At 38.0% G+C, this 17,433-nt stretch overlaps 1 protein-coding gene across 3 annotated transcripts in view; it reads right to left on the reverse strand.

Moving 5' to 3' along the window:
• Nucleotides 1-1,272: 1,272 nt before the first annotated feature.
• The window catches only part of B4GALT6 (beta-1,4-galactosyltransferase 6), a 65,532-nt gene continuing 49,371 nt past the window's right edge, over nucleotides 1,273-17,433 (reverse strand). For all 3 annotated transcript variants that reach the window (XM_060028850.1, XM_060028851.1, XM_060028852.1), the window contains 5 exons: nucleotides 16,289-16,405; nucleotides 9,369-9,556; nucleotides 6,091-6,213; nucleotides 5,495-5,596; nucleotides 1,273-4,969 (listed from right to left, as the gene is read on the reverse strand). In XM_060028850.1, coding sequence (XP_059884833.1) covers nucleotides 4,822-4,969; nucleotides 5,495-5,596; nucleotides 6,091-6,213; nucleotides 9,369-9,556; nucleotides 16,289-16,405 — 678 coding nt within the window. In that variant the 3' untranslated portion in view covers nucleotides 1,273-4,821. The remainder of the gene's footprint in view (nucleotides 4,970-5,494; nucleotides 5,597-6,090; nucleotides 6,214-9,368; nucleotides 9,557-16,288; nucleotides 16,406-17,433) is intronic.

Raw genomic sequence — 17,433 nt, forward strand, 5'->3', positions numbered from 1 at the left:
ACACAGTTCTACTGAGAATTAACTGCAAATACTCAAGGTCTGTTGCAGAAAAGCACTGATCTCAACCACCCTTCTGAAGTGTAGTGTTTCCAGCTAAGAAATATTCTGCACGTGGAGAAAATCTGCTCCTTCAAGATGCTCTGTTGGTTCTTTAATATTGCATGAGTGAAATATAAAACTGAGTTTGCAGAGGGCACAAAGGAGCACCTCATTTGATAGGATGTGGGTTTTCAGGTGTTTCCACTCTCAGTTTTACACACAGAGGACAGTAAACTCCTTGAGGGTAGGTAATGTCTGATGCTTCTTGGAGATCCTCCAGAGCACAGACTTCAACTAATGGAGTTGGGAAGATTAAATTAGCAATGGAATTCAGGCCCACCAAAATATGTTGTAGGAATGTGCTGAGAAAAATACAAGTTTTATTTTTCAACCCATATATTTTTCTTTTAATTGTAGTATAATTTTGAGTGATATAGCACTATCTTTTCTGAAGTCACTTAAATCAATAGCAGTAGAGTACTCCTTAATAAACGCCTTTTCTAAGTAAAACAATTTTGGTCCAGGATATCTCCACAGCCTTAAATCCATACAAGGAAAAACTTTTTTTTTCTTTTGCATCTTTATGAAATGATGGGTGTTTAATCATATCATTATGCTGTACACCTTAAACTCAGACAGTGCTGTATGTCAATTATATCTCAATAAAACTGAAAGAAAAAAATAAAGACAACAAAAAAATTATAAAACCATTAAATTAAGTTGGCATGATTCATCAGAAGATACATTAATACCATAGGTAGGAACCTGGGGCAGACTAAGAGAACTCCATTTTATGGCTTTGCATGACTACATGATTATGACTTAATGATTGGCTTTATTTGTGATATATAGTGGACAATATTCTGGTAGCTCATACTACGCATACAGATTAATAATACTGAGAATTCATCACACAAATAATTAAAGTTGATAAAAGTCATAATCTCACCATCTAGTCCCAAACGCAAATCTAGTCTTGAGGTATTTTTGAGATTTGACTGTTTGCCTTAAAGATATTCAGACTCCTAATACCTGAAAAACAAGAAGGGAATTGCCCACAACACACCAGCTTAGTTTACTGAAGTTGTGCAGGGAGAAGAAAGTTATGCTAAAAATGACTTCTTAAATATTCATTTTGATACAGTAGATTACTAACTGCATTGATGAAAACATTTAAGTGTCACGGTGTCTCCTCTGAGGTCCAAGCTATGAGGTGATCTCTAAATGTATTTAACAGACACTGTTGCAAAGGCACATGTGATCACCTCATACTCATGGTGTAATCCTAGTGCAACCAAGGTATTCACCAGCAATTCACCTGGAATTCAGGAACACACACACAACAAAACCCCAGATAATCCAAAAAAAGTTCCCGAGAGAAAATAATTACATCATCACACCAGGTCTTTAGAACATTATATTTCATAAAAGACAATGATAAAAAAGTACAAACATTTCCATGAGAAGCAAAAAAAAAAAGAAAAAAAATGAGAGTACAAGAAATTACTAGCATTTATTTCAGTGCATTTATATAGAAGCCTTTCAGATTTTAATAAATAAAATAATCTTAAGTACACTTCCTTTTTCTGATAAACACTATGACCATTTTAGTTCTCTCACTGGCATATTTGCAAATAAAAGATAATAAATCTAGAGTACCAGTATTTGTCTGAAAAGTACACAACGAAATACAACAGAGATAAGCAAAGGCCAAATAAAATGACACAAAGTCTGCTTTCACGTGTACAGAGCTTCCAAAAGAAGAAGAATATTGTATTGGATATTTTCCCATTTTGTTTTAAAATGGGTATCAACATCTTGGCTGGGAAAGGAGAATAAGCAAGCTTTAATACATACTTTTGTATTTACATAATATTGCAAATAAGGTTTTCTTGCTGAACACCTTTTCACAAAATACAAACAGAAATTTATAATTAGACTTAAAAAAATATTCATTAAACCCCAGTTTTGGCAAAGACTTAAATGACCATCTCCACTGTGAATGAGATATAATGTTACAGCAAATGTGTACACTTTTTCCTTTTCTTTTCTACAAACAGGCCCATTAATCATTACTACTTTCTCTAGTTGAAAGGCACTATATAAGTTTCCCAGTAGGGCCATAAGGAGCTCATAACTATGTCCACATATATAAGTTTCTTGACTTTGAGACTAAGAAATACAACACATAAGTTATCAGAGGATGTTTTCATAATTTTAGAAAGGTTTCAACTTGGTTGATTTGATTTGTTTAGAAATGAAATATTTTTTCTGTAGACATACCTAGCATTGCAACTGATAGAGTAGGTAATCAATACGTGTTCACTAATAAATCAACCAAACTATAAAGATAGTTTGCATTTGCAATCTATTTGTTAATTTTTGTGGAATACAGTTATTTTTATACAATGAAGATAACTGGGCAAAGCTATGTCACTTATATGCAAACATATAAGTTACTATTTATAGGCAACAATCAATTTGAGGTCTGCACTTAAAAAGAAAATAAAAACAAACAAAAGACAAAAAGCAAACTACTGAGATGGCTTTCAAAGGATGACACACCGTATTCAAAATGGAAAATAGCAGAATATTCATGGCCCACTCCTAAAACAAAAATTACTACTAGACTTAATCCAAGAAAATAAGACAAATACTAGTAGAACGGAGTTCTCTTGAAACTATAAAAATGTGTATCAAAACGAGAAGATACCAAAATGTGGGCAGCTCCATATTAAAGAGAAAAATGTTTTCCTAATAAGACTCAGAAACAGCCCTAATTTTCCCCATGACTAAAATATTTAAGTATTATTGGGTTAATTATGCTCCTATGCCCCTAGTATCTTGTTAGTGATCAACAAATGTTAACTTTCCCAACCTACTTTCTTTCATTTCATCAAATTAAAAAATTACATTGGCTATGACAGAAAGTGAATAGATACACAATTTAAGAACAAATACCTTGCTTTTCAGAAAGTTTGATTTTTCATTATTCTGAGTTATCAGCAAAGAAATGAAAAACAAATATTTTGGAAATATTTCTAAGAAATAAATGCAGAAAAATTCTGCTTGGTATCATAACCGAGAGCTACCAGTTTTCTCAAAGTGTAAGAATTTCAGTTATTTTATGATTTGGTTTGTGGTCATTTGTGTTACTAATATTTGCCATAGAAAATGCCAACTTCAAAATTAAATTTACAACCTGAGAGATAAATAACCATATTTCTGTGTTAGATGAATAATCCATTTCTATTGTTCCTCATGTTGTTGAAGATTCACTTTATAGATATTTAATTTTTTGTTTTAAATTTGTGAAAATATCTTAAGATATTTTAAAGAATCTTTGGTTAACCATAGTTGATAATTTTCAAAGTAAAGATACTGTTTGGTTTTGCTATGAAAATGCCATCCAAATTTAAGAGTAAGTAATATACGTGATGTCAGGTAGAGAAACCTGTTTTTAGAGAACTGTCTTATTAACACCAATGCATTTAAATAACTGATAATGTATTTTAATATAATTCTATTAATTTATGCTTTTGTGAGGAAATTAACACCAGAGATGTGATATCTTAAAAGTGAAAAAAATACATGTAGTTTGAATGAAACTGGCCAACATTAAAAAGGATCCCTTCCAAACTTGAAATCCTATGAGTCTAATAATCAAACTTAAAATTTGTTTCTATCTACTAAGCATTTATCTTCATAAAAATAGAACATTTAATTTCTTACCTAATAGTATAATTCATTTGTATATTTTAAGTACTACTGGGTTTTCCATAACTCAATCTTTTACAAAACTGTTTTGCTTTTTTTAAATGAAGATTTTTTTTTGGCTCTTCTGAACTAGAAATAATAAAAGCGCTGCTCACTATGAATTCAAAAAAATACAGTGTACAACCACACGCAACCTTGGGAACATTTTCTGAGGCACAAAATCCCTGACACTTACACCAGAGGTACATGAGAGACGTTTAACATAAAGAGGTCCTTTATATCATGTCACATCATAACTTTTAAGATTTTCTTGGTAATACTCATGCAATATACACAAACAATATGGTTGTGATTTAGCAAAATCCGATGAGATTACAAGCAAGGGGAAAAAAAGAGGTAATCCTCTGTAGGAAGAAAAGCTAAGTCCCTTCTTCTTACCCTTTAAAACCCTAAGGAAGCTGTGACTTCGTCCACACAAAAAGCTGACGGTATAAAGCTCAAAACTAGTATAACAGTGTACTGTATTAGTTGGCTGTCAATTATTGACAGTTCCTTCATTTCACACAAGGTTAACCTTTGTTTAGTGACATAAATTTACATTGTTTTATTCCATGCAAATAAAAAAATGTTTATAAAAGTCCCATAAAGGCATAACCCATTACATGCAAAACTGCCAACACATCTTGTTTCTCAACAATTTGAACACATTAATTTATATCACATATGTACAAAATATGTTTAAATGGAAATAAAGCATTCTCTTGAATTAAACTATAGATTTTAGTATAAAAATTTTCTCTTTGTAGGGAGCTCTCTTGACTGCCAGACTTAAGCAACAGCATCTGGTCTCTGCAGTGCTCGCCATGGGGTGTGTCTCAGGATAGAGGATGGGTGGGTGGAAGAAGGGTGACTGTATACAATCCCACAAGTAAACACTGAGAACACAGGCTCTTCTTCTCACCACCCAGGGCACTGTGACACATCCATTCACTGACCTCCATTAAGAGTGCACTCCAAGTTCCCGATCCAGCATTGTGGTCTATCTTGCCATGAGAGCTACTTCTTTTAATAGTCTTCAATTGGAGCTAACTCTGGCATGAGGTTTACAGATATATTTGTATACAACCTATCAACCAGTATTTTTGGCGTATATACTAAATTGTTCAACCCATCGATGTACTGGCGCTCTTTTGAGTATCTTAGTAATTTATACCTATAGTATTAGAGAAAAAAATTAAAAGTAACAGAAACATGTTTGAAAAGAAAAATTGATGAGGAATACGCTCAAGGTCATTCTTATCATTAAAGCACTTAAAGCTCTTTACAATTTTTGGTTCTTACGCATAATTAAAAATCTTTCTAGACCATTATTCTAAATTAACATTTTTACTAGTCTTAAAATGCTACCTGAAAATAAGTTATTTTGCACTCTTACACATTAGGTATCCTTAAGAAATAAAATGCATTACGCTTTATGTTAAGGAAACATTTTTACATAAATAATTAACTGGGCTCTTTAATATTACATGAATACATATATGTGTGTGTGTATGTAGGTATATGTATATGTATATCTCTTCAAAACAAGCACAAAATGCTCTACTTTTATAAACAAAAATGATATCGACAGAAAATCCCCTTCAGAAGTTTTTTGTGGGGAGTGCAATGCATTTTTAAAAAATCTTTCATAATTAAATAATTTTGAAACCTTGATATCTAAAGATGATATTAAACTTACCGTCCTAAGAACTGGACTTCACCTCGATGGTGATGAGGAATAGACTTGTATTTTCCCAGGTCCCCCTCTGGTCTTGTTACATTATATCCAGCATAGTGAACCCTACAACACAACATACAGAAATGAAAATACATTAAGAAATAAAATCTGGGGCTTCCCTGGTAGCGCAGTGGTTGAGAGTCCGCCTGCCGATGCAGGGGACACGGGTTCGTGCCCCGGTCCGGGAAGATCCCACATGCCTTGGAGTGGCTGGGCCCGTGAGCCTGTGCTCCATGACGGGAGAGGCCACAACAGTAAGAGGCCTGCGTACCACAAAAAAAAAAAAAAAAAAAAAAAAAAAAGAAATAAAATCTAACATAAAAATAGATTATGTGAGTTCAATTTAAAATGCAAAAGAATGCTCTAATGTACACGCTGTCAGTAATTTCAAAAGAGTACTACTCTCAATAAAAAAGGGAGAAACACAACGCAGGATTTAGGAACCTCAAAAATTTTCCACCCCAAAGAATCCTTTCCTGGAATAGAAAAGTATAGTTTACTTAAAGAAAGGAAATTTATAGAAATTCCATTATTAAGCAATTTGTACCTCAACATACCTATTCCAGAGGTCATCGTCTTCTCCTCCCCATCCCCAGAAGGCATTAGGAAAACCATTGATCTTTCTGAACTGTTCCACTGTCAGTCCACTTACACCGCCAAAAAACTCTTTATAAGGAAGACTAAAAAAGAAAGCAGAATATAGCATTCTAAAAATGAAATCAAAACTGTTTGCCATATGAAATCGAGTTTTCAGTCTTTTACATGCTTTGCAAAATATACCCCTACTTCCATATAAACAATTATGTTGACTAAATCATATTCTGGGAAAAGTAAAGTACATCAAGAAACAAAACATCTTTACACTCTAGTGAAACAAGTACATCTAACTGTGTTATGCAAAACACTTGTGGTACCTGAAATTTAATATTGAGTATTGTTACTTTATAAGACTCAAAACCTAGTGTTCAAAAATGGTCTACTTTCACACCAAAAGTAGACTTGATCAATAGTTGCTAAGGCAATGTTAGATGTTACTAAGCTAATTTCCTAAATTAATTGATATTAATTTATTAAATACATTATTTATCATATAGACTAGGATAAATATAAATTAGTAAAAACAAGTCTAGCATTTAATTTTGAAAAAACTAGCTGCGTATTCCTGTAATGATCTTCTCTATTTGGACTACACTCCCAAAATATTCATGGATATTTACAAATATATTTATTTTTAATGCACTAATAGTTAGAAGAATGACAATTTTTTGAGATGTAACTGACCCTGTATTAGTTTCAGGTGTACAACATAATGATTTGATATATGTATATATTGCAAAACGATTACCACAATATGTCTGGTTAACATCCATCACCATGCATAGCTACTTTTTCCTCATGATGAGAGCTTTTAAGAGCTATTCTCTTAGCAACTCTCAAGTATACAGTACAGTATTTGTTACCTAGAGTCACCTCGTTATACATTACATCCCAGGACTTGTCTTATAACTAGAATTTTGTACCTGTTGATCCCCTTCATCCACCCCCAACCCCTGCCTCTGGCAACCAAAATCTGTTCTCTTTATCTACAAGTTCGGGTTTTTTTTTTTCGATTCTGCATATAAGTGAGATCATACAGTACTTGCCTTTCTCTGAGAAATGACTATATTTTTAAATCTGGATTTTATTTTCCTTACCTTTCTCTAACTCATCCTCCATGGAATTTGTCAAAGTTGTTTGTTTAGAAACAGACAGGTTTTCTGATGTTGAGGCAGCATCCCTAGACTTGCAGTCCTGAATAAATTCCTGTGGCCCTAAATGTGCTACTGGGGAGCCACGTGCCAGAGCCCCTGAATGGACGAGGCCAATGTGGAGGAACAGCAGAGAAAACACGACCACACGCAGCCTCTGAAAATCACGCTGAGGGAAGTCTGGCCAGGACTAAAGCAAAGCTGCCTCAGAGGAAGAGGGGGGGCAGATTTCACTTTTTTGTTGGAAGGACTCTGGATTCACTCTCTGCAGGGAGGAAGTGCTGTGTGCCAGCGGGGACCTTGTGTGGCCACAGAAGATGAGAGAGGCAGCTCCCACAGAGAACTCCAGGCTGCGGGACAAAGCAATCCTGGTCCCACACTGGGCCAAAGGCACCCCAAGACAGTAACAGCAATGCTGACCCCAAAGTCTACCACGGTGTCCCAGGGTACCTCACGAGGCTTGCACTGGGGAAGTTAGATTCTAGTTATGATACCAGTTGGGGTCCAATAGGGCCAATAAGCGCTCACGGCAGCACTGTGTTTCCCACATCAGTTGCATTATGCTTGCCCAGGCTAGGGGTTTGGGAGAAACCTGAAATCAGTAGATAGGTAAAGATGGATAAGTGCGTGTGTGTGTTCACTGACATGTATAAATTGCCAAGCACGTTAATTCCATTTAGTGTTCTGCTTAAAAGCAGAAACAATCAACTGCACTATACCCAGAATAGAAAAAGATTAGATAAAATGAAGGTGTAATAGATAAAGAACAGAAAACGGAAGCTTGACAAACACAAATCTAGTAGTGTTTACCTGACACTGCTCTGGAGACCTGAGCGTTCTGGTCAGCAGCCTTCATGGCGTGGGCACCACTGTGGGCAGGGACACCTCATCACACTTCAGCCCATGCACTGTCCGGCCCGTTCCCTGCTCTGCTGCCATTCTCTCTAATTTCTATTCCAACTTCCAAGATACCCTATGCACCCTGGGATTAGTCTAGGTAGATATGAGTATTTTACTGATTAGAAATTAATATTTTCAAATAAAAAATTAATTTAGAATCCCTAGTTTATATGACATTTATGATATCGTTTAGTAAAAATCAATTATGCTAAATTTAATTTGACTCTAGTGGGCTGACTAAAATTGAGTTTCTAGAAGTGCTAGGAATCAGATCCTGAACCTGGATGACCTTCCCAAGGTAACGCCAGACTTGGCTTTCAGATACTATGGTAATAAGGAAAAGGTTTTCTAATGATAACAACCAGTCTAAAAAAAGACAAAAAAAAGGCACTCTTCCTGTTTCAGTGCTAATTCACCTGGTCTCATCACTGAGACTTTTTGCTTCTCTAACTCGACAGGTGAGGCAGCAGGCAAAACAGTGATGAAGGCAACACCTCCCCTGCTCCAGGCTATTTTCTCTCCTCTCCACTTCCATGAGTCAATGAAAACTGTGATGATCTCTTTCCCAAATTAGACCTTTAATGTCAATTTAAGTCACTGTCACAGCTCCGATGACAGTATCATTTCAAGGCATCTCCAGTCAGAGAACGAAAAAATGTTTCTTCTTATTAAAGGCAGGTCAAGAATCCATAGCTTAGGAAGAAGAAAATATACTGCAGAAGAGCGGGCCTTCACTGCACAGGAACAACCCTGGGGGAGGGAAGAGAGGGGAGCCAACCTGTGCTGTGCTCCTACCTGGGGCAGCCCAGCGCCTGGGATCTCGCAGAACCCGTGGATGGGCTCTAGTGCTCCCTGAACAAGGAAACCAATGTTCAGAGATCCAAGTCCTAAGATGCAAATCCAAGCCCTCTAACTGCTAAGCGTGAAAATCAGAAGTTAGGTCCACATTTCCTTGACCGTAGAAACCAGGCTCTATTTCCCACCACCCCACGCTGAAAACTGTGTGTGAGGAAGCGACTGGATGGACCACAAGAGACCCTACACCCCGGCTCCCTGCGAGGAAGGACTGGAGTTAAAGATACTCTCTAGGCTCTTGAGCCCTCTCAGATCCAGGCACATAAAGCTGCTACCATTTCAATGATACGATTTTGCAGGTGTGCTGCAAAAGAAGAGTGTACATTACTTACATATACATGTATTTATCCAGCTTGGCTGCAAAGTGACGTGGCATTTCTCCACATCCGTAATAGTTTCGGTCATTTTCAGGTAGATGATCCACATCGTGGAAGATTACACAGTCCCAGACACTGTCTTTCATGGCCTCTTTGAAGCCCACATTGAAGAGCATTGCACGGTTAAAAGGCTGTGTGCCAGTCTTCACAAAGAGAAAAACAGAAATGTACTCAGGCTTTGCCATGACTTTTTTCTATACCTTTATAACTTGTTGAATCATGGTCAAATACTAATAATAAATACACATAAACAAAACGGATAAAATAATAAACATGTTTCAGGATTTTCAAATATACTATTTAAATTATTACATAATTTTATACTTTGGTAACACACAAGAAAACACTGTTATTTTAAGGGCCACTGGTAGATCATCAACTTTATATAATGATATAATTCATGTTTCTGTTTTACTTCAAATGTATCAGGATATAGATTATTTATGACCAGGAAAAAAAATAAAGCCATTGAAAATAATATAGCTTGTATTTTTTAGCAAAGCTTTCCATATGGTGTCCAGACTAAAAGAAGCAGGAAACAAAGTGACTCAAGAAGCAGTAACCCTTCTCTTACATAACAAGGCCAGGGAGGGCTAACTTTGCATTACTAATGCTTGTAATAGAGACAAAGGCATTCTCAGAGACAAAAACAATTGGAACTTATTACACAAAACCCAATTTCCTTTATTATAACCATTTTCCTTTATTACTAGGGAAAATAAAGTGTCCAGACAACAGTTTCTATTCTTATTATGCTTGTTTATGGTAAAGACCAAGAGCATCTGAAGGGACAAAAAAAAGTGGGAACTTATTACACAGAACCCAACTTCCTATATAATGACCACTTCCCTTTACTTATGAGGAAAATTATATTAAGGTGCATTGGCAATAAAAGGTTTCATGCTACAGCTAAACAAAATTAAAGAGCAATTTACCTATGCCTTGGCAATATTTCTCAAAATCATTTCCAAAACATAAAACAAAACATGATTATGAAAGAAGTGAATGAGATGCACAATGCTGTCATCACCAGAGTGAGCCCTCAAAAGTGAAAAATAACTAATTTCTAGTCCTGGGTCCTGCACTAACTTGAGGTAACAGAAATCACTTTACTTTCCTACAGCTTTTCCTCACCAATGAAATGGAGAGAATAAAAAGGAAAGGCAGTTAAATTATAATATTATTACTGGTACATCACCAGTTTGAACAAATGACTTTCCTTTAAGATTTAAAAAACTGTTTTCATTAAATGTGGACATAATACTTAATGGCTTATAATAAAAATAAGAAGTTTTATGTCTAACCCACCTTCATCTTCCAAAAGCAATACATTTACACACCTCTAGCAGTTTATTCTGGTACTTATCTCCTCATTTCAAGGTAATGAAAGTTTTGATATCCCCTTGCCTCATTAACTTTTTAGACACTACTGATTTCTTACCATGGTCATTGAGGATTTATACTCCCCCATTCACTGCCCCTCCATCCATTCTCCCAATAGAGTTATGTCATAATTTTTTGTTAAGTCAACGGTATTTGCATTATTATGACTGTATATATATGACTGTTGAGTAAATTATGATTCTGTTTTCCTTCTCAAACTGAGATTCATAACTGTCTTCTGTTTTCTTACTTTTCTATATAACTAGTATTACTTTGTACAAAAGCCCCAGCAGGCATGCCCTGTATTTTTTAATAACTGATGCAATCATTGAAACACATCAAACCATTTATCGATTCCTCCTCCACCCGCCCCCCAAGCCCAACTCAGGCTGCCACGGCCCTCGCGTCTTGCTCCAGTCTTGACTGGTCTGACCATGTGCAACTATCATCCTGGGCCTCCTCTTTCATTCCCTACATCATCGGTGTCCTTTACTTGGCTCTCTCAATTTGCTGAGGAACATCCTTCAGCAGCTTCCTATCTCAGGATCCACGGGAGAAAAAAAAAAAATATATATATATATATCTCTCTCTACATATATACACACACGGATATTATACATATACATATATATACATTTTAGCCAATGAATGACTGAAAATGCCATCAATCTACCCTCACACTTGATTGATATTCTGACTGGGTAAAAAATTCTACGTAAGAATTACTTTCTCCGGGGCTTCCCTGATGGCGCAGTGGTTGGGAGTCCACCTGCCAATGCGGGTTCGTGCCCCAGTCCGGGAAGATCCCACATGCCGCGGAGCGGCTGGGCCCGTGAGCCATGGCCGCTGGGCCTGCGTGTCCGGAGCCTGTGCTCCGCAACGGGAGAGGCCACAACAGTGAAAGGCCCGCGTACCGGGAAAAAAAAAGAATTACTTTCCCCTATAATTTTAACGGCATGTGGTTCCACAATCTTCTAGGTATCAGCACTGCTGAGAAGGTTCATATGATTCTGATACATAATCACTGGTAATTTTTCCTACAGAACCTTTTTGATACCTTCCCTTTTTAATTTGCATTCTAAAGTTTCAAAATAATATGCTTTAAAGCTCTATATTTTATTCATGTGTACATGTGGACCCCTTTAATCTGAAGACTCATGTCTTTGCTTCTGGAAAATATTCTTATATTATTTCTTTGGTCATTTTACTCCACCCCAACCCCGTTTTCTTCCTGCTATATTTTTTCAGAACTCTGATTAGCAAGTGTATTTGTTATCTACTGATGTGTAACAAATCACAGCAAAACTAGTGGCTAATAAAACCACAGTCATTTATTATGCTCAAAGCACCTGTGATAGGAAATTCTGACAGCACAGCAAATATCCCTGATCACTGCTCCATGATGTCTGGGCGTCAGCTGGCAGATCCACTTCCAAGAGGACTCAGTCACACAGCCAGCAAGGTGACGCTGGCAAGTCAGTTCTTCTCCACAGGGTTGCTTGAGTGTCCTCATGACATGGCAGCTGGCCTCCCCAAGAGCAAGTGATCCAACAGACCAAAGCAGAAGCGGCAATGTCTTTTATGACCTAGCTTCAAAAATCACACACTGTCACTCTGCAGTGTGGTTGTCCACACAAGTCAGCCCTTATTCATTGTGGCAGGAGACCATACAAAGAGGCAAGGATCCTTGGGGACCACCTTGGAGGTGGTTACCCCTGTGAGGCATTGATACTTCTTAATTTCTCCGCTTTGGTTCTAGTTTAAGAGTTATCTTCTTAAGTTTATCTTCCAGCCATTCTATTGAAAGTTTTGTTTTACTTATCACATTTCCTTTTATGATAACTTTCTTATTCTGATTGCCCTTTATGGTGTTTTCATTTCACAGATGCATTATCTTTCCTTCACTCTCTGTGGATAGTGATTATGAGTTTTTATTACTGTTCATTTTTTTAAGAAATGTTCTCTGTTCCCTCCACTGTCTATATTTTCTATAATCCCTTTTGTTGGATTGGTTTTGTCTCCTTTTGTGGGAACCCTTCGCCACCCATTCACGGTTGAGAGCAAGGCACTAAAAAGCTGAGGGGAACCTCCACATACGTATGTGAGGTTGTGGCACAGTACTCTTGGCTGCACACACACCACACATGCACACGCATGTGCACGACCAAATCCCTAAGCCAAAGTGAAACAGAAACAGAAGCCCCAACCCTCCTCGCCAGCGCTCTATGTGCCATAGCTCAGAAAACGGCAACAACCTCCTTCAAGACAAAAACCCTGCATCCTGGTTGACCATTCTCCGTTGCTCCCAACGTACGTCCACTTCAACAGCAAATAATCTGACTTCTAAACCCAATGTAGCCCAAACCCAGCCACTGCTCACCTCCCTCCAACACCACCGTAGCCCGAGACAGCATCTTCTGCTGCCTGGCCCGCAGCAGAAGCTCCCGCTCAGTCTACTCTCCGCACCGTCATCTTCTCCAAAGACCATTAGATCACGCCATTCCTCTACTCAGAAGCCTCCAGCACCTTCTCACCTTCCGCGGGACAATCCAAGTCCTCCCCCAGGTTTTTTTTTTTTTTTTTTTTTTTGCGGTACACGGGCCTCTCACTGTTGTGGCACAGGGTCCAGACGTGCAGGCTCAGCGGCCATGGCTCACGGGCCCAGCCGCTCCGCGGCACGTGGGATCTCCGGACCGGGACACGAGCCTGTGTCCCCTGCATCGGCAGGCGGGACTCTCAACCACTGTGCCACCAGGGAAGCCCCTCCCCCAGGTTCTTCATTACCTGCGTCTATCCCACCTATGATTTCCTGCCTCACGTCTTTCTTCACTTGTCTCTCCAGCAACACTGACCACTTTGCACAAACACACCATGCGCTCTCCTGCCCTGCCTGGAACACACATCCCCGAACGTCAGCATGGGCTGCTCCTTTGTTCAGGGCTGCTCCCACCTCACCTCCTCCGAGAGCCTTCCGTAAAGACTCTGAAGGAAAGAGCACATCTCCCTGCCCCTACTGCTCTCTCTGCCCCGACTCTTAGCTCCGGGCACCACCTGACATACCACATGATTATTTACTCCCTCCTTCCCTCACAAGAACAAGAGGCCTCACCTGGCTTGTCCCCTGCTGTCTCCCCTTTGTTGAATGAATGAAAGCGGGCTTCATGGAGGTGATAAAGTGAGGAACTGGCCTCTTCCTCTGGAGACTTCCCAACATTAGACCAGGCATCATCTCCCTGGGGCTAAGCTACTTCTCTAGTGAAGAGGCCACTCATGCCCTGCCTCAGTTGAAGGGGTTGGGGGGATTCACACCAAACGACTGGCTTCAAACAGTCAGACAAGGAAAAGGACAGAGGGCGCTTGGGGTCCACAGGCAACCCGACTCAAGCCTCTGCTCTGAGGTGCCAGAGTTCGGCTGCATCAGCACCGGCAGGACCCGCGCTGGTTTCTCCAAGGAGAAACTTTTCATTTTCTACAACATACAACAGAGTAATCACCTGGCAGCAAAAGCCAACTTAAGAAACTAGGGATCTGACTGTTCTGCAATCAAACTTTTAAACAATCCCTTAGTTTAGTCTAGTGCTTCAGTTCGTCTTTCAAGGGCTAAGATGTGCAGGGGGGCTTTGTCCAGCAGACTAACTCAATCCTTGTCACCATCCCCCTTGACAGCACGTGGGTCTGAGCCCCCTGTGCTGGGCTAAGGGAGGGCGTGTCTGTGCTCCACCTGCCTCTTGACTCTCAGAAGTGGGCTGAAATCGCTCAACTACTTCCATCTCTTTGTCTTTATAGTTTAATAACTCATTAAAAGTTTTTTCTTTCACTCATTTTAGGAGTCTGGAAAGGAAAAGAGGGAAATATGTTGTACCCCCTTCTATATTTAACTGGGAGTTCTGAGCTGCTCGTCAAAGGCTTAGCCCTTCTGGCACCAGTCCAGCAGGAAAATGACTCTTCTATTTCATATGTGGTAAAGATGTTACTAGCTCAAAACCACAACACACTGTCAAACATACAGGCCTGAATTAATATTGATCAAAGCTAAGATTCAGACTTAAGACATTTATAAAATATGGACCTTAGCTGCTCTGCAGACTTCTTCATCACATACACAAAATAATTCAATGGTGTGGACTTGCAGAAGAAAATGCCTCTAAAAACAGAGGCAGGGCTTCCCTGGTGGCGCAGTGGTTGAGAGTCCACCTGCCAATGCAGGGGACACGGGTTCGTGCCCCGGTCCAGGAGGATCCCACATGCCACGGAGCGGCTGGGCCCGTGAGCCATGGCCGCTGAGCCTGCACGTCCAGAGCCTGTGCTCCGCAACGGGAAAGGCCACAACAGTGAGAGGCCCGCATACCGCAAAAAAAAAACCCCAAAAAACAAAAAACACAGAGGCAGATATCTCATCCCCCAACACATTATGAAGACTGAAGTTTCAAAAAAGGAAACTAGCAGTTGGTAAAACGGATCTAGAAGTTTATAACTATGGCTATCATGAAAGTAGCTAAAATTTTTAATTTACTATCAGGTTAACAAAAGTTAATTTTCATAATATAGGTGATTGCATTAAAAAGCACATATGCTCTATATACATCATTATATGAACAGGAAACAGACCTTAAAAGGGTGATTTACACACAGAGAACCATAAGTTACATTAAATACCCAGTACTTCCAGGGGGAAAAATAGAGGCAAAAAAGCTAAGAGCAAGAAAATAAAATTAAAAAAAAAAAAAGAAAAGGTAGAATCAGCCACAAAGGACATGGGAAAACACACTAACTGTAACAATCTTAGGAAGAGAATCTGAATATTTTCTAATATTTCAAAAACAAAAAAAAAATCCCAGCATCTAATATAAGCTAGGTCACTTTCTGTCTACTGATAAAGAAATACATTTTTAGTCAGATTTAGTAAAAAGAATGACCGATCAGGATAAAATGAGGTCATCAATGTCAAAACCAAAAGTATCCAAATTACAATGTATTCTAAACATGAACAAAATGCACTTTAGAAATACTATATAGCAATCAGTGACAAAATTCAGCAAAGACCCTAGTGTTTGGGAAGTGGGGTTGGGAGAGACCAAGGAAGAAATCCAAGATGACACCTTAAGTACAAAAGCAGGTGATGACAGAAGTAGAAAAACATAGTATAGAAAATATCTACAAAGGGTTTAAATAAGTCTGAAAGAAACTGTACATACGGAATACTGATATTAAAGTATTTACAGAGAAAAAATTAGCTGATAATATGAATAATTATATGTATATTTCAGTTTAATAGGTAAGACATTAGATGATTTTAAATGATAGGAATACATCAACTGATAAAAGGATTAACAAAATGTGATATACACAATTAACAGGCTCAATCCAAAATGGAATTTTACCCAAATATAAAACCAAGGATTAACCTTAAACTACACACTTTTAATCACACAGTATCTAAGAGTTTACTATGTTCTAGTATACCCAGTTACCATTTTGAAAAATATTCTCACCTGTTCAATGACATAAAAGGCAAATTCCAGCCGCTGTTTTTGGAGCATTGGAATCAGATGCAAGAAAAAAATTGGAAGATGTTCATGGCGATTACGGAAAGGAATGAGAACTGCCACCTTTAAAACAAAAGAATCACATATGTAAATAAATACAGCAGCAAGCCCTAGAGGTAAAAGAAAAACTGACCCTTGAGATTCTCTTACTCATGAATTTTCTCACCAGAGATCCAACAATGGGCAAAAACAGACAAGGCCCTTGCCTTTGTGCCATTTAAGCTCTTGTGAACCTGGAGAGGTATAAATGGGCTCTGAAGGCCGTTCTAGGGATTGTGGTCCTTATCCTATGAAAACCATGAACGTCGTGGAAAGATTTTAAACGAGTGATAAAATCAGCTTTGGTGATGGCAAACACTACTATGAAGAGCAGTGTAAAGCAGATTGGAGAAAACCAAAAGTGGGCTCAGGGAGCTGGTTAGAGATTAATGCAAAGTCAAGACAAGAGGTAATGGTAGCTTGAACAGAGGCCGGGTAGAGGACAAGAAGAGAAGTGCATGAATTTTTGAAAACACTGAAGAGGTAAATGAACAGGATTTGTTCCTGGAATGGATATAAGGAGTGAGGGAGAGGGATGTGTCCAGACTGATTTCTAGGTTTTAAAGTAGATCATAAACAATAAGTTTATGGGTTTTAAATTGAATTTAAAAGAGATTCCACCTGAATATCTAGTATCGAACATGGCTCACCTGGTCTAGAGATATTTTTGAAAAATATAACAGATATATCATGGAATATAAATGAAGTTTGATAATTATATTAATATAATATTTTTCATCTAATCAAAATGCACGATTAAATTTTTGATACACTGCATGTTTATTTCAGTGGTAGGATAATATTCAGTTTAAAAATGATAATAAAATTATGTTACAATGTTAAGCTCAACAAAAAAGATAAGGTAAACAAGCATGAGCATCAGAGAAATTCACCCCTTAAATAAACTAAAGAAATGTGTATCTTATGTAATCAAAAAAAAACACGTTTACAGGAATTAAAATGGTTTCTCAGTAGACCAATCCTTCTTCTAATAAGAAAAAAAATGATCAAGACTCTCAAAATCAAGACTAAAAATCACTGTTTACAAAGTG

The sequence above is a fragment of the Delphinus delphis genome, chromosome 13, assembly GCF_949987515.2.
Source record: "Delphinus delphis chromosome 13, mDelDel1.2, whole genome shotgun sequence".
Lineage (NCBI taxonomy): Eukaryota > Metazoa > Chordata > Mammalia > Artiodactyla > Delphinidae > Delphinus > Delphinus delphis.